We start from the raw sequence: 25,469 nt of genomic DNA on the forward strand, positions 1-25,469 counted from the left end.
ACACACACACTTCACCCCGGAAGAAGTAATTTAATGTAAATACTAATCTCTCTCTCTCTCTCTCTCTCTCTCTCTCTCTCTTAGCTATGTTTTTAAATAGACAAAGACTTTGTTATACGAAGATCATACAAACAAGTAGCGTATTCACTGAAAGAAAAAAAAATTAACAGCAGACTCATGATAATCAATCACCTGCAGTGACTTTATTAGTTATGACACTCATAATTAGTTCAGGAATGACATTGCATGGGCCTTTTTTTTTTTCTTCTTCACATATTTACACAATTTCTACACTTTTATACAAAATGTTTCTCTTTCGCTGAGGTTACCCCCCATTTTGTGCTTCATTGTAAGATCATTATTTATGATAATTACAAGGGTTAATTTCTGTTTGTGTACTTGGAAGCGCCCACAACCTGCTAAGCGACACTGAAAGTATTCAATGTAAAACAAAATGATGGCACCAAACCAAAATGGAGGCGCCTCAGTCCAAACCCCATTCAAAATGGCGACGTCCACGAACCAAAGGTTACATATGAAGTTGATGGATTAACAATTCAACCACAACATAGGGTGAAGTCTTAACTTGCTTTTCAGTAAAAAAAAAACAAAACAATCTCAAATACAACATGGGAAGTTGCGCACTGGTCGCCAGCTACTTGCATGGAAAAAAAGACACAACAACCAGCTGACCTTTGGACAAATTTGGGTTTTTTAGTGAACTCGACATGCATGTTTTTTGGGTCCGGAAAGAAAACATGCAAACTCCACACAGCAAGGCTTTAGCCAAGATTTGAATCCAGAACCTCAGAACTGGTGCAAATCACTAACCAGCGTGCTCCCACAATCAAAATCACTGAGTTAAAAAAGGAAAAGGAAAAAATAAACAGGCAGTTTGTGCTTAAGACAATATTGACTTCCTGGTTGTTTTAGGAGACAGTCTTGATTGTTTGGTCCATATTGCCTGAGTGGAAGAGCGTTAGCACACACCCCCGAGGTCGCAGGGTGGATGGAGCGTTTTGTGGGTTTTTGGGTCACACGGGGTGCACAAACTGGTACACGAGCCTCTGAGAGACGTCCGGCTTGCGGATGATTCCCTTCTTGTAGTACTGCCGGATGGAGCGGCTCAGCTTGTCGTAGTTCATGGCCGGCCGGTTCTTCCTCAGGCCCCACAGCCGCGCCACGTGGGCCGAATCCTCAATCTTAAAGATACCTTCAGGCACAAGGACAATGGCATTTATTATATTGTTTTACAATAACAACAAAATTGGTGTCTATGTCATTATATATATATATATATATATATTTCAACAAATAATCATATTTGACTAATGAGTACTGTACCTTTGTCTTTGTTGAGCCAGCGGATGCAGCGTCCGTAGTTGTGAGGTTTGAGCAGAAGCTCTCGAAGGAATTGCCACAAGTGGATGGGTTGACCCGAACACGAAGAATCGGCCTCAGACCAAAGCTCCTCAGCGCCTGCATGTATGAATAATTCATTTCAATAGGCACAATGAATACATGTATTATTTATTGATGTGCGCGGTGCTTTGATTCAATCGCTATGTGAAGCACTACACTAACCACAGCTCTTCAAGCCTCCTACCTGGACTTTTGTTGTCTCCAACTGTGCACCTTTCTTTCATCCATGCAGCTACAAAGAGAAGACGCTAGTTTTAGATGCTAACAATGTGACGGTGCCGCCGTGTCGGCTCGGCGACTCACTCGATTTCCAAATGTCCAAGTGCGCGTGCAGCGTATCCCCGCACTGCGGCGAACGCTGGCGGAATTCCTCCTCGCTCATGGCGCACAGGTGTTTTCCTGTCAGCTCCTGGAAGGTCCTCCCCGCGTGAGGAAGCCGGTACAGGTGCTCCGTCCACAGCAGCCACTTCTGAACGTTGCTCACGTTCCACTCCATCGGGTCTAAAACATGGAATTATTTTTTTTTTGTACACTTATAGTGAGTGGGTCGGTTAGTTAAGCACTGTTAGTGGTCAGTGGTAAGGGGTTAGCTGGTCAGTTGGCTCGTAGCCATAGCTTGTTATTTAGTGAGTTACTCAGTCGTAAATTGCTCAGTCAGTAGTTAGTTAGTTCGTACGAATGACAGTTGATCAATCTGTCAGACTGTGTGTGAGGTAGTTAGTTAGTGAGCCAGTAAGCCATTTAATTACTTAACTACCATTTAGCTACTCGTCAGCTAGTTTGTTTTTTAATAAATGAGTCAGCTGGTTTGTTACCTTGCTAGTTACCCTGTTGATTAGTTAGTTAGTTACTTTGTCCAAATGACAGTTGATCAATCTGTCAGACTGTGTGTGAGGTAGTTAGTCAGTGAGCCAGTAAGCCATTTAATTACTTAACTACTATTTAGCTACTCGGTCAGCTATTTTTTTTAAAAAAAATAAATGAGTCAGCTGGTTTATTACCTTGCTAGTTACCCTGTCGGTTAGTTAGTTAGTTAGTTAGTCAGTTGGTTAGTTAGTTAGTTAGTTAGTTAGTTGGTTAGTCCAAATGACAGTTGATCAATCTGTCAGACTAGGTGTGAGGTAGTTAGTCATTGAGCCAGTAAGCCATTTAATTACATGTACTTAATTACCATTTAGCTACTCAGTCGGCCAGTTAGTTTTTTTAGCAAGTGAGTGAGCTGGTTAGTTAGCTAGCTAGTTACCCTGTCAACCAGTGAGTGAGTGAGTGAGTAGGTGAGTTAGTTAGTTAGTTAGTTAGTTAGTTAGTTAGTTAGTTAGTTAGAATGACAATTGATCAGACTGTGTGTGAGATGAGTAGTCAGTGAGTCAGTAAGCCATGTAATTAATTAATTACCATTTAGTTACTTGGCCGGCTAGTTAGGTATTTAGTAAATGAGGAAACTTGTCAATCAAGTGAGTGAGTGAGTGAGTGAATTAGGGTCTTTTCCACATTTTCATACAGTACCTAGTTGCACCTAAACTCATCAACTTCATGATCGATAAAACCGACAATTCCCCCCCTCGACACGTTAGCCGCCAGAGTCAACACACTTTTTATGACGACGCCTTTATGACAGCGTACACAAGCGTCCGAGCACGCTCGCTGGTGTTTGAGGAGGCCTCGCCCACACTGCGACTGTGTACACGTCGAGCGCGGCCGTCACGACCCGACAGAAGCGATGCAAAGGTCAGGATTAAACACATCCTGGTGCGGGCAAATACGGCTTTACGCCACTCAGGATATGATGGAGCAGATCTGTCATGCCGGATGAGCTGTGTTGGTTTTGGGACTAAGTTCCAGTAGCTTAAATATCACCGAATAAATATGGCCTTTGCGGCAAAGAACTGCTAAAACTCGTGTTATGGAAAACTCTTTGTTAAGTTCTTATGTCAGTTAGGGGAGGGGAGATGCGCCCCCACGCAGAGTGTGCGCCTCAGGGGAGCCCGATTTTGGGGGAACAATCCTGTAGGGGGCGGTGTTTTTTAGGGTGGGCGTTCCTCCAGTGAAGGTGGGTGTGATCCCATGCATGGGAGGGTGTCAAAGTCTGGGGGGTACACGGACCTACCTGGCGTAATGTTAAGCAGCTTGCAGGCCGTCTCAATGTCCTTGAGCACCTCGCCCACCACCATGCTCTGCACTTGCTCCAGAGAGCGCTCCTCCTCAGGGCCATCCATCCCCGGGGAGAGTCCCCGTCCCTGGCTGTCGATGACGGGACACTGCTCCGGCTCCTCTCGGTGCGCATCCATGCGAGCCGGGCCCGGGGAGGCCTCCGATACCGTGACCAGCCAAGCGGCGTCCTCCGTGGCCAACATGTCGAAGCTGGGCAGGTAGAGGCCCGGCATGCTGTTTGTCTTGACCTCCGCCAGGTCCCACCCTTCCCCAGAATCCCTGTTTCGCTCCAAGATGGTCAGGGAGTCCTCCGGCATTCCGATCCGGGATCCGTAAAGTGTGATTTCTGCTAAGTTTCCGATGGAATTTGACATAACGGCCACCTGTAAACTGAGCAAGCAGACAACAGTCAAGCCTTGATATGATTTGGGCCCCTTTTTCTGTGCTCAGTAAAATCCCAGGAATATTCGATATGACGCAACGGGGTCTGCCAAATTTCCAAACACAGTCAACTAGACTAGCACAAAAATGTACAATGTCTATAAAAATAAAACCCTTTGCCTTGACTTAAAAAAAAAAAACTGCAAAAGAAGACATCCATGGATTATGTTTCACATCATAGCAATCTCCATCCAGTATAAAATGCATCTACCGTGTTTAGTGCAATTCATTTTAAATTATAAATAATGAAACAATCTTTTTGTATACGTTAATTCTGAAATTATGAATTGAAGGATAAGCGGTTCAGATAATGGATGGATGTTTACTGTTTTATAATACTTTAATACGATATTTTTACAGATATTGTTATTACAAATAATTATAGCCATTTTTTATTCTATCTTACATATTTTATCATTTTTTTTAACCTATAAAATTGCATAATGTGCAACTACTTTAGTTTTTAATGAATAATTTTCTCGTCATCTATTTGTTACTGTTCTTGTCACATGGTCAAAAAGTAGTGCTAATATTTCATTTCAAAACTCATCAGTATCGATCAGGGGTGGGCCGGAGTCCTGCTGGTTTTGGATGTTTCCCTTTGTCCAACACAGCTAATATATGATCAGCTCATCGATCCTGTTGATGGGAATTAGCTGTGTTGGAAGAGGGGAACCTCCAGAACCTGCAGGAACTGGTATAGATCCATAGCAACTTACAAAAAGATCCTCGAGCTTTGTTTCCGTCCCTTTTTATAACCTCAGTTATGGTGTCAATTCCTAAATGGTTTGTTGTGGCAATTCGGCAATCCAGCTGCTAAACCATCCGCTCATGATGTCCGATGAGGAGCTCCATTGCGACATCAGGCAAGAGCCCAAACCAAGAGCTGCCTTAAAAAGCCCGATGGAGACATGGTGTTGTTGGGGGGGTGGGCATTGGGGGACCCACCCTGTAGAGGGTTAAAGCCCACACGGTGCTACAGGCAGGCATGGGGCAAACTGGATTGGGCTAAATTTGTGGGTCAGTGGTAGAGAATGGTGGTTGTCTCGGGGGGGGTAGCTGACCCTCTTCAGCCCCTTCAGCCGCTTCACTTTCAAGGTACCGTAACCGCCGCGGCCTCGTGGCTCTGCTGTCAGCTGGAGTTTTTTTAATCAAACTCGGCTCACGTCATGTGCTGGAGCGCTTTTTGCTACACAATGCCAAAAAAAACAAAAAAAGATGGACTTGTTTTTTTGTTTTTTTGCTTCTTCTATGACAGCTGCGCAGCCGTCGCGAGTGTTCTTTTATGGACGTCAGCTGTAGCGCAAGTGTGGCAATCTCAGGGCGATGTCCGTCGCGATGTGTACCCGACACAGGTGGCATACGAGAAGGCGCTCGGCCGGCATCTTATCAGCAATAAAGTGATGCTTCGCAGAGCACATGTGCTCTGTTTGTCCACGTCTGGAAGGAATTAAAGTCACAATTAAATATTGGGGGATTGTTGAGCCCACCCATCCGGCTACAGAAGACCTCAGGAAGTTTTAAGATAACCGGCTGTGGTTTTACATTTACTCAAACCTCAAAGACAATTTATGTAATCCATATAATCTAACTCTGTAGAGCTATAGGTTATATTTGCACGCTTGTTGCTAGGCAGAATTGAAAGGTCACAATCCTTACTGCCCCATAAGCCAATCAAATCATTGGTATATGCCACTCATACTGGTAAAGGAAGTCAGATATGCATTGTAGGTTTGACCTTCAAACTCACATGGAAATGCTTTGTTAGGTAGTCAGTTGATTTATTATCAGTCAGTTACTTAGTCAGACAATTCAAAATCAGACAGTCAATTTAGTAGTCAGACACTTTTTTTGGTCAGTCCATCAGTCAACCAGTTGGTCAGTAGACTCTGTCGGTCGGTTGGCCAGTTACTCAAGTAAGTTAATTAATTTGTCATTTAGTTAGGTAGGACTAAAAAAGTTAGTTACTTAGGCTAGCCGTTGAGTTAGTTAGTCGTTAGTCAGTCAGGTAGTTAGCCAGTAAATTAGTCATTTTATTAGTTTTCAGCCAGTCAGTGAGTCAGCCGGTTGGTTAGCTGCTGAGTAAATCAATGAGTTAGACGACTAGTTTGGTATTTTAGATAGTCAATAAGTTGACAAGCTTTAAGTTATTTAGCCAGTTGGTCTGTCAATCAGTTAACTGGTCAGTTATTTAGTTGGTCAATTGTTTGGTACTTTGGCCCCTCAATTCGGTTAGTTAGTTAGTTAGTTGGTTAGTTAGTTAGTTAGTTAGTTAGTTAGTTAGTTAGTTAGTTAGTTAGTTAGTTAGTTAGTTAGTTAGTTAGTTAGTTAGTTAGTTAGTTAGTTAGTTAGGTCAGTGTTTCTCCACCCTGGTCCTCAGGGCACACTATCCCGCCTGTTTTTCATGTCTCCCTATTCCCAACACAGGTGAGGATCATTATCAGAGCTTGCTGATGAGCTGTCTTTGGAATCACCTGCTTTGGGAATAGGGAGTCATGGAAAACAGGCTGGATAGTGTGCCCCGAGGACCAGGGTTGAGAAACACTAAGTTAGGTTATTGCCAATTGGTTAGCTGTTCAGTAAATCAAGGAGTTAGTTAGTTAGTTAGTTAGTTAGTTAGTTAGTTAGTTAGTTAGTTAGTTAGTTAGTTAGTTCGTTAGTTAGTTAGTTCGTTAGTTAGTTAGTCACTCAGGCAGTTGATTAGTTAGTTAGTTAGTTAGTTAGTTAGTTAGTTAGTTAGTTAGTTAGTTAGTTAGTTAGTTAGTTAGTTAGTTAGTTAGTTAGTTAGTTAGGTCAGTGTTTCTCCACCCTGGTCCTCAGGGCACACTATCCCGCCTGTTTTTCATGTCTCCCTATTCCCAACACAGGTGAGGATCATTATCAGAGCTTGCTGATGAGCTGTCTTTGGAATCACCTGCTTTGGGAATAGGGAGTCATGGAAAACAGGCTGGATAGTGTGCCCCGAGGACCAGGGTTGAGAAACACTAAGTTAGGTTATTGCCAATTGGTTAGCTGTTCAGTAAATCAAGGAGTTAGTTAGTTAGTTAGTTAGTTAGTTAGTTAGTTAGTTAGTTAGTTAGTTAGTTCGTTAGTTAGTTAGTTCGTTAGTTAGTTAGTCACTCAGGCAGTTGATTAGTTAGTTAGTTAGTTAGTTAGTTAGTTAGTTAGTTAGTTAGTTAGTTAGTTAGGTCAGTGTTTCTCCACCCTGGTCCTCAGGGCACACTATCCCGCCTGTTTTTCATGTCTCCCTATTCCCAACACAGGTGAGGATCATTATCAGAGCTTGCTGATGAGCTGTCTTTGGAATCACCTGCTTTGGGAATAGGGAGTCATGGAAAACAGGCTGGATAGTGTGCCCCGAGGACCAGGGTTGAGAAACACTAAGTTAGGTTATTGCCAATTGGTTAGCTGTTCAGTAAATCAAGGAGTTAGTTAGTTAGTTAGTTAGTTAGTTAGTTAGTTAGTTAGTTAGTTAGTTAGTTCGTTAGTTAGTTCGTTAGTTAGTTAGTCACTCAGGCAGTTGATTAGTTAGTTAGTTAGTTAGTTAGTTAGTTAGTTAGTTAGTTAGTTAGTTAGTTAGTTAGTTAGTTAGTTAGTTAGTTAGTTAGTTAGGTCAGTGTTTCTCCACCCTGGTCCTCAGGGCACACTATCCCGCCTGTTTTTCATGTCTCCCTATTCCCAACACAGGTGAGGATCATTATCAGAGCTTGCTGATGAGCTGTCTTTGGAATCACCTGCTTTGGGAATAGGGAGTCATGGAAAACAGGCTGGATAGTGTGCCCCGAGGACCAGGGTTGAGAAACACTAAGTTAGGTTATTGCCAATTGGTTAGCTGTTCAGTAAATCAAGGAGTTAGTTAGTTAGTTAGTTAGTTCGTTAGTTAGTCACTCAGGCAGTTGATTAGTTAGTTAGTTAGTTAGTTAGTTAGTCAGTTGGTGGGTCAGTCAGTCAATCACTCAGTATGTCTAATCTTTTTAAAAATCCATAGTAAGCGATTTTTTCTGTACTTGTCGCCCCAAACTTGAATTAAGTTATCGCTGGAAAAGTGCATAGCAAAAAAAGAAGCTGATCCCCCCTCACGGTGTGTGGTTCAATGATTCCGACCCCCCCCCCCCCCCACCCCACTGTAAAGTCGCCTCCTCATCTTCCTTTTCTCTCCTTTTGTGTTGTCTAAGCCACATTTTAGTCTCTCTGTGCAGCCCGCTGCTGCGTGTCAACTCTGCCCTGCGACAGCTTGCGCTAAGCCCATTAGCAAAGCAAATTTAGCCATATTAACTTCTTCCAAGTGGAAGACGGGGCACCGGGAAAAGGTGGCGGTGGGGCAGGGAGGCTTAAGTCCCTGACTGATCTTTAAATGAGTTTGGTCAAGAAGCTGATATTCATTTCAGGAGCATTAGACTCCATTTGCTCTGCAAAGTCAGACTCCCCGCCGTGGGAACCGCATCGTTTCCGCATACGTGCTCCCATTGAGCGGGAAGACGGCTGCGGCGTGAGGCCGGCTGTTGGTTGCTGTGCAGGATTAAAGTTCTTGCGACAGCTTTTACCTGCCTGATTCAAAATGAACTTAAGCGCAGTTTTGTCGCCCCTGATCACCAGTGGGGGGGCCGCCCCTCTCTGTACCAAAACTGAATTTGCCAAGCTTAAAGTTAACCCGTTTGGTCATCGCTCATCATCACTGCAACAGTCCGACAGCCGAGTGTTTAGATGCGAGTTAATGAGTAGGAAATAGCCAAAGAGGAAAAAGGGGACAATTTCCTCAAAGTGACCCAAAAGGCCAACAAAGCGTTTGTGTGTGTGGACAGCCAGGCGTGAGTGTTTGCCATGAGTCTGTCTTTTTGTCTTGGAATGGAAAGTCATTGACATGGTGGGGGTGCTATTGAATTTGGGATTCACACTCCATTTGAGCTCAATTCCTTCCATTCTTGTAATCATCAACTAATGAATGGGTATGTTATTTGAAAATAGTTTCAATCTCTGAATGTTCTGAACATCTGTTTCCATGTCAGATTTGAACTGAGCACAATTCGAAAGCAATAAATGACAGTTTAATCGTGAACTGCATATGACAAAACAGTACTTTTAAAATATTCTATCATGAGTTTTTATATGTAATACAGAGTAGTGTGGGTTTTTTTTTTTTTCATTGGTCTGCGGTGCAGTAAAGCTTTTAAGGTTAGGGTTTCAAAAAAAAGTATACCAAAGTCATATTAAAATAATTTAAATAATAATAACAACCCAAACAATAAATAATACAATTATTGGGTTAGAAAATACTCTTTTATTTCTTGATGTTATGATATTACAAATAAATTCAATAGAAATTACATTTCAACAGCTGAAAATTGCGTTTCCAAGTTTTATATTATTCAGTAACATAAAATATTTTTTTTTCAATAAAAACTTATTAGAAAATGCCATTCATTTTCTGAATCCTCAACCTTATCCTCAATAAGTTTGCATGTTTATGTAAATTGCCTTAAAATTATCATAATAAAAAAATAACAATAATCATTAAAATCATACTCAATTAAATATGCCTTATTTTTGTAAAATGTCTTCATATAACATTGAAACAATAACTGAAATTAAATTCTCACTTAATCATTTTTTTTTCTTTCATGAAATGAAATAAAATAGTCCCATCGTATAATCTTAGTATTATGATATTGATAAGACACAAAGGGCACAGATGCAAGTTCATTCAATCGAATATTCCTATAATTTTGGTTTAATATCAAATATTTATCCATCAACATGAGTGGGCGACCTCTTACCTGGGTTGGGATTCTCCAGCCGGTGATGTTGATGGTCGCAAGATGAAGTGGTGCTCTTGATTGCTTTACGCTGGGATGAAGTGTGACCACCTGAGGGGCCGCCCGGCCGCTACTTTGGGACGGGGGTACATTGGGAAAAAGGAAAGGGCGGGGATGGGGGCAGCTTCAAGATATTAATACAATAATGTTAATAATATGGGTTAAATTGAGTGTCAGCCTGAAGGCACGCTGGCCTGAAGTCAAAGCACCTGCTGGGGGGGGGGGGGGGGGCGACACATTACACAGCGAAGGAATTCTACCTCCATTGACAGCTATTTGAATTTATAGGGCCGCCTTGTTTACCTATGCACACAAGCTGTCGTGTGTGTGTTTGTGTGTGTGCGTTTGTGTGTGCGTTTGTGTGTGTGTGTGTGCACATCAGATCAGGCCTCATCAAACAGCGAGTTGACCCCACTGGATGAAAGTGAAATGGGAGCAGCATCAAGGTGTTATATACATATATGCTTTTTTTTTCTTCTTCTTTTCATTTTGCTCCTAAAATTAGAGACGGTGCAAGTAAATTTTTAACTGCTGATTTTAAAAGTCTACAATTTTTTTTATATTTTTGCTGCTAAAAACGTCTGCTCCACATTTCAGCCCATTTATCAGTAATATAGTGCAAAATAATTTGAAAGTGAATTTTCATAATGAGCCATCTTTGTTGTTTACATTCGCCTGGAACACTTTGAGGTCGCAATCGAGTTGGTAAATCCGACTTCCCACTTCTATGGCATGCAGAATGAGTCACATTTGAACGTTTTGGAAAGCCAGGGAAAAAAAACTTTTAGTAAATAGGCTACATTGGTATTTTTTAATGACGTCGTAACAGTCAGGAAAAATGTCTCCCTTATGCTATCAGGCTAACGATCTTTAATATTTAAGCATGCTGCATGCAGACAAAAACATTATGAAATAACTAACTTGTGTCGCGTATTGCTGCACCGATTTTTGAAAACAGGCGTTTAGAAACAACTGATTTATTTATTAAAAATGCCAAAATATATTTCCATAATGTCAACCTACGTTGTCAAAAGACGGTGGACATTAATCAAAAAGTCATACTGTGCAAAAAGGCCTCGGGATTGTCAAGCTAGCATTAGCTTTCGGCTTTAGTCATTTGCATGGCAGTTTCTTGGAGTGGCGTGTGAACGTTCCTTTGGACGAGGAACAACATTGTCACGCTTGAGCACCACAGCGAGCTAATAGAAGCAAACAGATGTGTGTGAGTCATGAGCATGCGCAGGTGTACCCTGTGTCAACAAGGGGGACGTGATCCCCTCCCGCCCGGGCCGCCCCATGGGAGTCGACAAACACCCTTTGGCTGCAGGCAATGGTGAGTTGGAGAGAGGTCAAAGGTGACATGATGCTGCATTCCCTGTCACAACATTACAATAACACATGCAGAAAAAAAGGGGGTCCACTTCAATACAAATAATTTCCAGTTGAATACATTTTGTAGAAACTTTATGGACGTACGCCGCCATCGTTATTTACGTCATAACGCAATCAGTGCGTAGTGACGTTTTGGCGTTCCGAAAGGAACGTTTAAAACTCTTGAATGCGTCTGGTGAATGACGAGAGCACGGCGTGGAGGAAGGTAACTCTCCCGATCGCTTGTTGTTTCTTTGGGAACGCTATGAGGCTTAACTTGCTTTCTTTGTAGAGGTTTCACATTGCTCGGTAGAGAGCTACAGCCGCCATTCGACGTCACGACGCACTGAATGCGTTGCGACGTAAATAACAATGGCGACGTACGTCCATAAAGTTTATACAAAATGTGTCACACTGGAAATGATTTCATAGTTGTGTTAGTAACAACCAAATAAATAATATAGAGCAAACTTGTCATTACAGTCGGGGTTCCTTCTAAAGAAACAAGTTGGATATTTTCAAGATACAGTAGCTTTTTATACATTCGAGAATTATTTTCTATATTTCAGGAAATGGTCATACATCAACTCATATAAAAAAAAAAAATGTTTTTTTTTTAAATAACATGTTTTTGAGAAAATAAACTATAATTCCAATTTCGTTTTTATTTTTTTCCAAAAAGTGTATACAGTACTTTTAAAAAAAAATGCTTTATATTTTGAAGAATTATTTTTGACTTTTGGGGGAAAGTAATATATACTTTTGAGAGTCATATTTTTGTTGTTTGAAATTTTGAGAATTTGTCCTCTACTTTCAAGACACAATTTATTTCTTTTTTATTTTCAAGTTTATTATTGTACATTCTTTTGCCGAAAAAAAGTGTTTATTTCTTAAATTAAGAAAAAAAATCCAAACAATTGTCTGACATCCATTGCAGCAATTTCTGCTTTTATGTTAAAAGTCTTTTCTGCTGCATGTGTCCGTGTTTCTTGTCGTTTATGACACCGGAGATGTTCACTCCATCCTGGTCGATAAGATCTACCTAATCATATTCACGCGATGCTGCCAGCAGTTCCTCCATCAAGCAGATGGTGCTTCCTTGCCGTCACCGTGACCCCTCCGTGCACTGCCACAAATGAATGGCAACCTTTTCATTCAAGTGACAGAACAAAAACAAACACGCTGACACATATGAAACCGAATACTCATAAATCGACGACCACATTTTGCTCGCTTTTTTAGATCTGGCGACACTCATGACTGTAGATAAGGTCATCAGTTATAAGTGTGTTATGTGAGTTGAGATTAAGATCAGTACTTTTTAAAGAACACATTTCAGTTGCTAGCCTCCCCTCAGGAGAAACCCGTTTTTAATGATGCTATCAAATCAGCCAACCCATCATCAACCTCACTGCCACATAGATATATATATATTTTTTGTCTATTGTAATATTTTTGTGTGATGTGCTTTGTGGCGTCTGTTTGACTTGACAGCGGTTATCAAACCAAACAAGCGTGTGTTGACTGAGTGAGTTCCGATGAAAGAGGCGTGAGGCATATCGTGGAATCTTCTGGATTAAAAAAAGACAAAACAGATGTCAATATTTGGACACGCACAAGCACAACTTTAAGGTTAAACACTTTATGAATGAATTGTTTCACTGGCCACAGCATAAGGCTTTTTTTTTATGACCATGTATATATAGTAAGCCGTTCTTTTTTTAGCGTTTTTTGTTGTAAATGACCATGCATAGGTGTAAGTAAAAAATTTTTTTTAAAGATGTTTACTAAGTTAAAACAGCCATTTATAATAGTTAAAAAAAAAAATAAATTAAACGACTATGTATATAGTAAGGCTTTTTTTTAAAACGACCATGCTATTCATAATTTTATTTTACTGTTTTCTGACTCACTTAGAAGGATTCTTGCGAAAGTTAAACAAACTAAAACAAAACAAGTCACTCGAATGAAGCACAATTAATGGTGATTTTTTATTGAAGATTTTAAAAATGACGGACCATGTATTCTACGAATGGCCGCCGGGGCACCCAATCCCTTCTTGCTTGGGGACCCTGGGGAATGTTGCTACGCCACTGGGTCCACCTATACAATTTCTTTACATTAAGGGCTTTTTTTTTTTGTATAAAAGTGCCCGAACGCTCGGCATAAAAACTGACTTTGCGTGCCAATCTTATGCACGGGTCCTAGTGAGTCAATTTTTGCTTGTGCAATGTCAAGCACTGTGTGCACTTTGACTACCCCAATTTTAAAGAAAATGAGGGGAGCCACTTCGATCGGCTGCGAGTCGGCTGCGTTCCATCCCACAGTACCTTTATTCTACCTGCGCTCGCCAAGTAAAATACCCCCAAAAAAGAAACAAGGCGAAAATGTGAGTGTATGGCCTAAGGTTGCACCAGTAAATCAGGGAGAAGCGCTACGTGAACATTTCATTGCTCAAAATGCGATTGTACAGTAATTTTTTTTTTTTTAGTTCTAGGCTAATCCGAGAAACATCTTTAAGAGTTTATAATGCAAATAAACGTACTAAAGTAAAACATGACATTGAGACAATTGGGGAACTTGACAAACATCCTGACAACTTTTCCCATTTTATTCTCCATTCAAAAATACACTTTCAAAGCCTCTGACTGACAGAAAGATGATAAAAGTGGCTCCCATGAGGACCATTTGGTGCGTGTTAAAAACTCCTTAAAGCTGTGAACAACACAAACCTTTTGGGAGGGCTCGGCAGGAGGGAGGACGATGGAAGACCATAGCATCATGTCCCACCACAAGCTCCCCCGCGCCCACCTCCTCTCCGTCCCAATTATATATATATATATATATATTTTTTAAATCACCATTTAGCCATGTTTGTGCAAACAGCAGTAACAGAACATCAGTGCTGAATCTCCCTCAAAGCGGAATCAGCGTCACCTTTTCCTTGAATTCATTGGAAAACTGCACGTGAGATTTGATTTTGATTTCTAGCACCACCTGCTGACCATGAGTACAAATAAATAACGTGGATGATTCATGAGCGGGTTTGAGCATTCTTCAAATGGTACACAAGCGCGCGCGCACACACACACTTTTTCTTTGTCACTTCAATGCAACACACACGCATGCACACACACACACACTGCGCAAAAACACACAGACGTGGAAAAATACAACCAACCACTCACCCCGGCAAAATAGACTTCTTTTTTTTTTTTTACCCCCGCCATGGCCTTTTCAAAACTTCTGCACGCTTTGGAAATCCCACCTTAAAAACAAACACTCACACATTGTCCCATGATGTCACAACATGGCCGCCCCCGTGCGACCGGACGCACTTTTGTCTTTGGGAGTTTTTCTATGTGGGGATTAAAGATGCAATGGACGCCCGGGAAGATGACGCAAAGGTGAGCCTTGAAGTAAATGAGATACGTGAGCATGAGGGCAATCCAGGTGAACGTGCAGACTTCTTAAGGCCGACATCTTTGTCCAGACGTCCGAGCGGTGGCCAAAGTGTGCGGTGAAGCGGATGGCCCGGATGCTTGAAATAAAAAAGATAAAAAACAAACAAAAAAAGAAAATCTGAAAGAAGCGCTGAGGCGTGCGGGCGGGACGTTCGGCCGCCGCTGCCGTCCGCGTGCGAAGGGGGGCATTTGTGGAGAGTCGTTAGAAAACAACAGTTCCTCCGCGCTCCCCGTTCAGGACTCCCGGAGCTGAGGGCCGCTCTAGCTCTGTCCGAACGGATACGGTCCGTGAACACCCTGAAAAAACAACAACAACAACAACACATGAACATGATTTTTGTTCATTTCATAACTGTGCATGAGTAATACAAACGTAAAAGATAAAGATGACCATAACAGCTCAGCAAGCTAAAGTTTTGAAAGAATATATGCCGACTTTAGGGATGTTTATCGTTTATTTTGATTGAGCACAAAGATAGAAAGTCTGCTTTCATAGAGGATGACAGAAATCGGACAATATTTACTTTTTGAGAGGTGGAAATTGAGGACATGGTCTCTAAATGATTGATCAATTCTAAAAATAATTACTGTTTTTTTATTGATTAGTTGTCAATTAATCACTGCATCTCTGAAAGTTGTACTTTTGAGGAAAAATGATGTTGCTCTATTTTGGAGGAAAAAAAGGTTTTGAGAAAGACCAGGGTATTTAAAAAAAAAAAGTACTTTTTTTTTGGAAAAACTGTATTTCAGAGAAATGTATGTTTAAGGAAAAAAATATTTTTTGTAGATAAGGGCTATTTTTGAAAAGTCTATTTTTGTTGTATTTTTAAGAGCATTGTTATTTTTGCCCTATAGTAGTAGAGCTTTGCAATTAATCGAAGTTCAACTACAATTTCAATTGTTACACTCCACAATTAGAAAATCAGCATAACTGTCAAAAAAGATTATTAATACTAATTTTGAGTTGGTTAAATTGATACATTTGCACCTTTTTTTTACATTTAAAAATACCTAATTTAATAAATGTTGTTTCATCAAAAAGGAACTTGCATAATTATAGTGTTTCAAAGTTTCAAATGTTTAAACATTTTTCTGTTTTGTACAGAAAAATAAATGTTCGTCCGAATCGTGATTTCAATTATTACCTAAATAACCATGATTAATAATTTCTTCACAATCGAGCAGCCCTAATTTCTAGAAACATTGTTTCGAAAAGCTTTTATTTTCAAGAAAATTATATTAAAAAAAAGTGATACAGGCTTAAAGAAAAGTCGTATATTTCCATTAATTTTTAAAATACTTTTTATTTTGTGTGAAAAATCTATATTTAGTTCAGACTTTCGACAACAAATAGTTGTTTTTTTTCTTTGATAAATTAATAAATAATGTTTTATATTTAAAAAAATATAGTAAGTCGGAGGATTTAAAAATATATATGCAAAAACACATTTTATTTCAAGAGCAATAGTTGTTTTTGAGAAAAATAAGTATTTTAAATATATTTAAGGAATAGGTCATATTGAGAAACTCGTTGTGCGCTGCTGTATTGTGAATAAATAGTAGAACAAACATAGATTTCAAAGCGCACCTGTCCACGCGTGACCGGCGTCAGATCGGCCTGCAGGCCGTTGGACGTCCTGTTGGCGGCATTATGAGCGTCCGTGTTCTCGCCGCCGTCGGCGTCCCGCTTGTTCTTGTGCGGCGAGGCGAAGGGGTTGAAGTCGTCCTGCACGTCGCGCTGAGGCTGCGTGTTGAACTCCGTCTCGAAGGACGACAGCTGCTGCGTGACGCCCAGGAGGCCGCCCACTTCCACGCTCAGGATCACCCAGATCACGTCTGAACACAAATGACACCTCGTCATACCAGCCACGTGACGTTAGCATCAGCGACATCATTACTTAGCATGTATTTGAAGTAGCTGCTAATGCTGCGTTCAAGATGCCTGGGAAATGTGAAATATTCTACTGTAAGGTCTCAATTAAAGGGGAAGTCAAGCCAAACATTTTCTCAAACGTACCTCCGTAGAACAAGCCGGTGGCGGTGCACATCCTCCACTGGCCCTGGTACATGCCGGAGGAGGCGGGACTCCTCATCTGCACGCTGACGTCGGCCACTTCCCGAGGCTCCAGTGACTTCACCATCACCGTGTTGACGTGACCAAACTGGTCGCCACCGATGTACTTGAGACACACGCCCGGCGGCCATGACTCTGCGCCTACAGCAGTGAGTGGACACCTTTTTCAACATTAGGCGCCAAAGTTACTTCAGCGAGTGAATGACTGCCGCTGACTTGAACAGGAAATGATGACAAAAATCTCTTTCCACTATGGCCGTCTCTCAATAAAGAACTTGCCAAGTACATTCTTCCGAAGATCACGAGTCTCTTCGTAAATTGGAACGGCCGTGTATCTCTTCTTCATGAATCCCCATAAAAAAATAAAATTAAAAAAATAAACATTTTGTCACATCAGCATGCCAACAGCTGGTCATACCTGAATTCTGTATCCTCCAGGTCTTTGTGAAGGGCGTGTCTGGCGGGACCGACTCGCCTTCTCCGATCGTCACGTCTTCCACAAACGACATAGACGGCGTGTTGATGCTGGGACTCTCAAAGTCATAGTAAGCGCCGATGGCAGCCTGAAGGTTCCTGTCGACGGTGGGAAAAGATGTCAAAGATGACCACGGTGCGAATGCCAGCAGGGATTTGATGCGTCACATTCTAACCCAAACCCCGATTTGTAAAAGTACTTCAAAAGTCTGACCCAAGTTTGCAAAACCGTAACACTGTCTTGAAATGCTAGCTCTGTCTTCAAACCCCAATTTCAAATATTTCAAATTAAACTTTAAGTCATAAATTTAAGTTAACCCACAATTTGAACTCTAATCCAACGTTAAAATCCTCTTTTGAAACCCCATCCCTGATTTGACACGCTAACACTGGCTTAGCATTTACTGGCTAACAATAACACCAACCGTGCTTTAAAACCCCAATTTCAAACCTACTTTAAAAGCCCAACCCCTGCCACATGACAAGTTTTTGTATTAGCTTGTGCTCCACTCCGACCATGTATTTCAACGTCACATTAATGTCGACATACAAAATGATGGTCTATTTAGCGACTTGTGAGTTTCCGCCAAGGCATCACGACAGATGACGTCACCCTGACGTAACTGGGGTGGCTGACGTAACGTCGCGCGAGAGATAGCCCTAGCGCGGGCTAGCTCAAGCAGACGGCACACGGGGATTTAATTAACCCCTCGGCGGGAAACTGGCGTGTGTTTACTTCGAAACTTTCCGTTTAACGCCGCGTACGAGCCGTGAAATAAACCGAAAGTAACTTCGCGCTGTGCGTATCGCCTCTATTTTATTAGCGCGTGAACGTAGGCTAACAAGCTAATTTATGCGGCTAACTCGCCGTCCCGTGACATAACAACACACCCGCGGGGGCCTCCTCCCCCGCCTCATCCCCGCTCTCACCAGTTGGTCATGTCCAGGAAGAAGGCGCAGCCGGCGGGGTTGAGCTGGAAGCCCAGCAACCTCTGGAACTCCGTGATGAGGACGTCCTTGTCCGTGGTGCCCATGCAGCTAAATTTCTGCATGAGCTCCGCGTCCACGTCCATATCCGTGCCCTCCATGGGGGTGGTGGGGGAGGAGGGCGGGGTAAGGGGTAGGGGGGGAAGCCTCTCTCAGTCGGGTCCCAGGCCTCGCCTAGCCATAACAAGCTGCTCCACCGCCACAACAACAAGCGCCAATGCGCATGGCACGGCAAGGGGGACGAAGTTTGACGTTGCAACAGCCCAGCGCGTCACCCGCGCCAATCACGCCGCGTGATGACGTCATCTGTTGCTATTTGAAGCCCTCTTCCGATTGGCTCATCACTCGAGTTCACAAATTGCTATTTTTTTTTGCCGCGGAACACCTGAAAACAGATTCATACGGTATATGCTAATATTGAAACGTTTCAAATAGCTTCCATCCTCACATGACGTTTGTTTAGTGTGTGAAACGGTTAACGTGCTTGGGCCTTTTCTCCAACAACCATAATTTTGGACCTGTTTGGCGCTAAATCCATACGGACAGCCATTTAATCGGGTTCATTAAATTTAAACTGTTACAAAATTTGCCTTGGTAATAGATCCGAAATGCCACCCACTTCTGCATTTAAATAAATAAATAAATATGGCACTAACTTGTATGTATTTTAAAATAAAATCTATCTAAGAGTAGGTCGGAACCCTGGTGATAAACAACACGTTCTTACCACAGTTTTTTAGCCGGAACTTTTGTGGATAGGACACGTTTCTGCTCGGAGTCTTTATTGGGAACACCGTAGTGGCGGTCTCGGACGCAGTCTCCCTTGAAACATGCCGAAGTAAGTCGTTATATTCTTTGTTTGTGGTGATTAAACAGTGGATTCAAAACGTTCAAACAATGAAACAAATGTTAATATCTATTACTGGTGGAGGTTAAAGTTAGAACACGACAAAAAAATAATCGACCGCTTATCTTTTGAGGCAGTGCTAGCTTTGTTCCGGCTCCGTCTATTTTCTGGAGCGAAACTCGCCGAGAAATTTTATGTTTGGATTTTTTGGGGGGTCCAGTATAATGTTAATCCGACAAATATATTATCAGTAGCATGATATTGTGAGTATATTCAAAAGCTGTTTGAATTAATTGTATACATTTTGTCGTTAGCGTTTGGAGTAGACTGGCCCACACGCTGATCAACTTCTTGTGCAAGTGCATACAATACTAATTTCGAACTGTAGGCCTACAGCTAAAGCATGAAACAAGACCATCTCAAATGTGGATTTACAAACCAGGGCTTGAACCGTGTTTATAAATTGGGTGTAACATAAGAATATTAGCCAAAATATATAATAATGTTTCTGGTAAAAGTGATTAAATAGTGAATATTTTTTTTGTGATCTTATTCCACAGGTTTTACTGTGACTACTGCGACACCTACCTGACACACGATTCGGTAAGCACAGCATCATGAATTCCCTAATAAATGATGACACGTGTCTGTTAAAATCCATCTTCTCTGCTCTGGGTTTTCAGCCGTCGGTGAGGAAGACCCACTGCAGTGGGAGAAAACACAAAGAAAATGTGAAGGACTACTACCAGAAATGGATGGAGGAGCAGGCCCAGAGCCTGATCGATAAAACCAGTAAGCAAATTAGGGTTTAAAGATTGTGTTGCCACAACGTTTGTAACAAATGCCTAATGAGGTGCTATGTTTTTTTTTTAATCTCCTTTTTCAACAGCGGCTGCTTTTCAACAAGGAAAAATCCCCCCCACGCCATTTGCAGGTGCCCCCCCTCCTGGTAAGTTAGCATTGAACGAATCGCCTGACACCTGTCACACTTGGCTTTTCAAACCAAGTAACTGCAACTTCTTTAAACCAAAGTTTGGAAGAAGATACCTTGGTGGACTTTCGTGAGCAACACAATGCAACAAATCATGTTTTGATTGGCCGTTTTAGCTGTGCCATGTTGGCGCAACATGCTGGTCGTTGCCGCTGCTGCTGTTGCACTGGAAACATCACAAATAAGTACAGCACGAGAAAATTGAATTGAATTGTATTTACAACCTTAGATGAATTTGTTTGTTAAAAAAAGAAAGAAAAAGAAACCAAATATATTTTTACACAAGCTATAATGGCCACAATTTGATGCCCCGGCACTCACTAGGACAGGCCCCGCCTTTTAAGGCCACACACATTCAAAGTCAAAGATAGAACATGAGGATGGCGACGCCTGCTTGGACAACACAAGTGTAATCAAAATGTCTGTGCTTGACACAGGTGGTCCTCCACGTCCAGGCATGCTGCCCACACCGCCCATGACCGGTCCTCCAATGATGCCCATGATGGGACCCCCACCTCACGGAATGATGCCCGGCGGGCCTGGTATGACCTTTTACAGCTTTGATCAAACTGATCCACTGGTGTTTAAATCTGAAGGTGTAACTCCCACTTCCCGACATGTCCACGAGCAGGAATGCGGCCACCGATGGGCGCGCCCATGCAGATGATGCCGGGACCACCTCACATGATGCGTCACCCTCGACCTATGATGATGCCGGTCAGGCCTGGCATGATGAGACCGGACAGATAAGCCTAGTGTCAATGATATTTGCTGCTGTTGTTAAGCGTTGTTGCCACAAGGAGGCGCTGCAGAGTGACGACACCACACTTTGTTTCAATTCAAAGTTTCTACCTTTCACATATTGTCTGTCATACAATGTGTATTTATTCCTACTTATTAGGAGACACTCAACTTGGATACAATACTTCTTTTTTTGCGCTTGTGGTCTCGTCACTCTACAGACACACGTCTTCGAACTTGGATTCTTATTTTGAACGTTTTTATTACAAAAATCTTGCCCTTTTTTTCTCATATTTCACTGCTGAGAAATAAAGCAGTCATTTCAACCCCATGTCTTGCCTTTCTCATTTTCATCTTCACCAGCGTGACATAACATGGCAACTTTCACATTGCAGTAATTCTAATGCAATCAAATACAAGCTAGATTTCGAAGTAAATATTTATAAACCTGTACTTTTACAAAAAAAATAATAATAATAATTAGAGGTTGTAGTTTGTAGTGGTGTACACATATTCATCTGTGTTCATTTTATTCATTATATATATTATATTATATATTTATTCATTTTATTTCTATTCATTGGTGTTTTTGTCAACAAATTGATGGATTGGATTTGTGAATTTGTGGCCCCATGAATGAAAATAGTACCAAAAATGAGGTTGTAGCGAAATGTATTTGAAATGTCTCAATGTTATGTTAAATTATTATTTTATTTTTTTTACTTTTATTACAGATTTGATAAAGAAACATGAAGACACATAATTCGTTTTAGCCAGGTAAAATGATGTGACTGGTCTCTTCTGGCCCCATGTGCTAGAGTTTAACACGTAGAATATTTGAGGGCTAAAATATACAGTTAAATAAACATTCTGACACCATCAAAAAGGAGCATTATTAGCATTGCAAAGGCACATGCACACAGACAGGATATAATCCATTTTTAATCCTACCAAGTGCATTCTGGGAAAAAAACAAAACCCTCCCAGCATCTTAGCAGAATGTACACACTTGTCACATTAGTATGTGATGCATCAAAAATGCCTTCATCTTTTATTCCTTCAATACTGTATTGTACCGTATAATACAGTAATCTATTAGTAATGAGAATAAGTACCGACAGGTGGAGCCAGAGAGTCATAATGGCCGGACTCAATTACCTAAACATGTATACCACAATAGTAAAGTCACATTTACAGTAGACATTTGTATGAAAAACATTGAGGCCATAAATGTAAGACAAACCAATAAAAAAAAATGACACTGAGTGTGTCTTCGTGTAGCGAGGACCACATCTGTCACTACTTTTAGAGACTGAGAGCACATGGACTCTGTCACGTGATGGTCACTGAGCACCACCCACACATTCTCACATCATGCACATTTTATGCAAAGTGTCTGTCACGTGACATGAGGAAGAGAAAAAAAAAAACGTCTTTATGAATATTCAATGTGGAGCTTTTCTTCCGATGAAGGGGTGACAGACTGCTCGCAGAAGGGAGAAGTGTGACGATAACCATAGAGCCCAGAAATGGAAATGAGAAAAGTGCCTTTTTACTATAAAAGTGTTGCTCCTTTCATTACGAATCACTCAAGCACCTTCTAAGGTCCATTAACTCATTCACTGCCATTGACGGCAATAGACGTCAAAAATTCGTTTGAACTATTTCTATTCGTTTGACATTTTTTTCCACATCTGTTAACAAGAGTATGAAAACCTGGAAATTTTTTATTTTTTTGTTCATTTAGAACAGATATAAATGTTGTGATTAATCGTGAGTTAACTAGTGAAGTCATGCGATTAATTACGATTAACAAAAAAAATTGACGCCGCTGATTTAATAATCTTTTCTTAAAAATATCAAAAAATAAAATAATAATTATTAAAAAAAATATATATATATTTTTTAAGAAAAGATTATATTACAATCTTTAATCGTAATTAATCGCATGACTTCACTACTTAACTCACGATTAATCACAAATTTTATATCTGTTCTAATACAACAAAAACAAATCTAGGTTTTAATACTCTTGTTAACAAAAGTGGGAAAAAATGTTAAACTAATAGAAATAGTTCAAATAAATTTTTGACGTCAATAGCCGTCAATGGCAGTGAATGAGTTAAATTAATAGAAATAGTTCAAATACATTTTTGTTGTCTATAGCCGTCAATGGCAGTGAATGAGTTAATATGTAAATTTTAAAGTAAATTAACAGCCTCACTAGAATAGATTATGTAATTTTTGGGGTTTAATTTCAACTTTCACTCAGTGACACCCTTTTTGGGGGGTATTTTTGTTTGTCGACCAGGAGCTAAAATTGGAAAAAGCTTCTCCATTTTTCATGTGGCCTCACCTCTGATGAGAGCACTTGAATGTTTTATCATCACCTCGGACATATGCTGCATCTGGTCCCGAGCGCCAAGGAAAAGCACTTGCCAATTTGTGTTGCGAGTTACAGAGAGTGAGTGGTCCTGCTCTCACACGCACGTGTTTACACCATATAGCAACATATAGAAACATTGGTGTATCTTAGAAATGTTGCAGGGTGACATTTTATGAGAATTAATCTTTTAAGTTTAGAGTACAGTACATAAAATAAGGTATATTTTGTGTAGTTTTAAGGCTTTTTTAGTAGAAAATTGTGTTTTATGGGGACCTGGGAACGGATTATTCTCATTTCAATGGTTTCCTATGGGAAATACTTGTTTGGAAGACAAACTTTTCGGCTCACATACTCTCTGTGGGAACCAATTAAGTTCGTGAGCCAAGGTACCACTGTACTTAAATTTTTTTTTAAAAAAGTTACGATTTTACACGAATCTACAGCGGCGTATTAGGGCCACGTATAATTATGTATTTTTTTAGAGGGTGGGAGCAATATCCCGAGAAAAAAAACTCGCAAATTTGCGACTTCATTAAGTTGCAAATTTGTGACTTTATAAAGTGGCAAATTTGTGAGTTTTTTTCCTACGAATATTGCCCCCACGCTCTAAAAAATATATATTTATATGTGGCCCTCATACGCCGTCATACAAATCAAATGTCAATTACGAAATTTAAGTAGCTTTTTTTTTTTTTAATAAAAATACTATTATTTTATAGAAGAAAGTCATACTTTTTTAGATAAAAGTCATAATCTAATAAGAACAAACTAGCCTGTTTTTTGGAGGGAAAAAATCGTAATCTTATGAGAAAGATTTTTTTTTTAAATTAAATACAGTATAAAAATGTTGCAATTTTTCAAGTTAAAAGTCACATTGTTTTTTTAGAGTGGGAAAAACCCTCCTAAAATCCCTTTCTGCATTAGATGAAGGAGTGTCAAGGATTTCATAGCGTAAATTTCTCGAGGCAAATTTGACATCTAATACATTTCCAAGTGTATTGTAATATTACAGCTTTTTCTTGAAAATGACTTTTCTCGCAATCTAACTTTGTATTCTCGTAGAAAGAAAGAAAATAAGTACTGTACAAGCTAAACAAAAGTGCACAATTAGCAGTTTAATTGATGACGATTGCAGCAGAAAGAAACTAAAGGGAGAACTATGTTTTTTCCTCCGACCTCAGAGGCCTCAATTATTGTTCACGTTTGCGCTTATCTCCTGTGCAGACTTTTTCTTTTCTTCCCGCCTGTCAGTCAACAAGTGAAAAACTCATTTAGCGTTTAATGGAAGCGCGCCGGCCGTTATCGCGCCGCGCGCCAATCTGCTTAGCGCTGCTGTCTTTTCTTCAAAGTCAGCACACTTTCTGTCTTACGACATGAGCGCATGTTTTATTTGATTTGATTAAAGTTCACGTGTGAGAGCATTTAGCCAAAAAGACAGAAAGCACCACCAACACGACCTGACTCAGCTGTGTTGTTTTAAAGTGGACAGAACACCCCCCCCCCCCCCCCCCCCCCGAAAGGGTTTCAAAGAGAGTCGCTCTGCCAGGTCTCAAAGGGGTTCTGAAATAAAACATCACTATTCACAGAACAAGCACAATCTTTAAAGATGCAGTAGCGTACACTTGCATTCATTCTTGAACACAAATCTTAACTCTTTGACTGCCAGACGTTTTCAGAAAAGGGATGCCGGTGGGTGGGTGGATTTTAAGCATTTTGACTGATCTTTCAAGGTCCATAGAAAATTATGTGTTTGGACTATGGAAACACACATACTGCCAAAACAAGATTGGACTCTCATCTTCCATCAGAAAAAAAAAAGTTTGTTTCTACTTTATTCCGTTTTTGAGTAATCAACAATAGAAAATGGTTAGTTTCACCTGTTTTGAAAAAAACGTCTTTTAACGTCTTTGGCACTCCTCCATAGGATTTTACGAAACGTTATTTAACGTTTTTGGCAGTCAAAGAGTTAAAACAGTGCTGTATTATGTGTTAAAAAAACAGATGATTTTTTTTTAAGGTTGTAATTTCAAGAGAGTAGTCATAATTTTTTTAGAAGAATAGATTTGTAGTTTTATAAGAAAAAAGTCCTAATCTTGTAAAAATAAAGCTAGTTTTTTTTTTCTATACAGTTTTAATTTACAGGGGAAAACTTGCAATCTTACAGCCATCATTTAGTATAACGTCCTATTTTTTTCTAAGGAAAATTAAATAAGAATATCATAGTAATCCTACAAGACTAATGTAAAACATTTAAGAGATAGTCAAAATTTTAAAATAAAAAATAATAAGTCTTATATTAATAATCAT

At 40.4% G+C, this 25,469-nt stretch overlaps 3 protein-coding genes across 3 annotated transcripts; 1 reads left to right on the forward strand and 2 right to left on the reverse strand.

Annotated features, from left to right (window-relative positions):
* Positions 1-188: 188 nt before the first annotated feature.
* spdef (SAM pointed domain containing ets transcription factor) lies at positions 189-10,085 on the reverse strand. The gene is made up of 6 exons (XM_077573686.1): positions 9,789-10,085; positions 3,530-3,963; positions 1,726-1,923; positions 1,607-1,654; positions 1,345-1,479; positions 189-1,213 (listed from the first exon to the last, which is right to left on the reverse strand). The coding sequence occupies exons 2-6, from the start codon at positions 3,945-3,947 to the stop codon at positions 1,035-1,037; spliced, it is 978 nt and encodes a 325-aa protein (XP_077429812.1). The 5' UTR covers positions 3,948-3,963; positions 9,789-10,085; the 3' UTR covers positions 189-1,034.
* A 3,689-nt stretch (positions 10,086-13,774) lies between these two features.
* ilrun (inflammation and lipid regulator with UBA-like and NBR1-like domains) lies at positions 13,775-18,428 on the reverse strand. The gene is made up of 5 exons (XM_077573923.1): positions 18,141-18,428; positions 17,155-17,309; positions 16,680-16,877; positions 16,251-16,498; positions 13,775-14,959 (listed from the first exon to the last, which is right to left on the reverse strand). Exons 1-5 carry the CDS (start codon positions 18,296-18,298, stop codon positions 14,924-14,926), a joined length of 795 nt encoding a protein of 264 aa, XP_077430049.1. The 5' UTR covers positions 18,299-18,428; the 3' UTR covers positions 13,775-14,923.
* A 133-nt stretch (positions 18,429-18,561) lies between these two features.
* Positions 18,562-21,107, forward strand: snrpc (small nuclear ribonucleoprotein polypeptide C). The gene is made up of 6 exons (XM_077573924.1): positions 18,562-19,035; positions 19,605-19,647; positions 19,728-19,836; positions 19,934-19,993; positions 20,473-20,577; positions 20,667-21,107. Exons 1-6 carry the CDS (start codon positions 19,028-19,030, stop codon positions 20,783-20,785), a joined length of 444 nt encoding a protein of 147 aa, XP_077430050.1. The 5' UTR covers positions 18,562-19,027; the 3' UTR covers positions 20,786-21,107.
* Positions 21,108-25,469: the final 4,362 nt, after the last annotated feature.

Source organism: Vanacampus margaritifer, chromosome 8, assembly GCF_051991255.1.
Source record: "Vanacampus margaritifer isolate UIUO_Vmar chromosome 8, RoL_Vmar_1.0, whole genome shotgun sequence".
NCBI lineage: Eukaryota > Metazoa > Chordata > Actinopteri > Syngnathiformes > Syngnathidae > Vanacampus > Vanacampus margaritifer.

Bases quoted from the DNA above. Each gene is read 5' to 3' on its own strand.
- snrpc (XM_077573924.1), top strand. The intron at 19,648-19,727 runs GTAAGCACAGCA...CTGGGTTTTCAG, and splicing joins CCTACCTGACACACGATTCG to CCGTCGGTGAGGAAGACCCA. The intron at 19,994-20,472 runs GTAAGTTAGCAT...TGCTTGACACAG, and splicing joins TGCAGGTGCCCCCCCTCCTG to GTGGTCCTCCACGTCCAGGC.
- spdef (XM_077573686.1), bottom strand. From the start codon at position 3,947: ATGTCAAATTCCATCGGAAACTTAGCAGAAATCACACTTTACGGATCC. The intron at 1,924-3,529 runs GTAGGTCCGTGT...TCCATGTTTTAG, and splicing joins GCTGCTTAACATTACGCCAG to ACCCGATGGAGTGGAACGTG. The intron at 1,480-1,606 runs GTAGGAGGCTTG...TCATACATGCAG, and splicing joins TGGAGACAACAAAAGTCCAG to GCGCTGAGGAGCTTTGGTCT.
- ilrun (XM_077573923.1), bottom strand. From the start codon at position 18,298: ATGGAGGGCACGGATATGGACGTGGACGCGGAGCTCATGCAGAAATTT. The intron at 16,878-17,154 runs GTATGACCAGCT...TCACTGCTGTAG, and splicing joins CTGGAGGATACAGAATTCAG to GCGCAGAGTCATGGCCGCCG. The intron at 16,499-16,679 runs GTACGTTTGAGA...ATTTGTGTTCAG, and splicing joins CACCGGCTTGTTCTACGGAG to ACGTGATCTGGGTGATCCTG.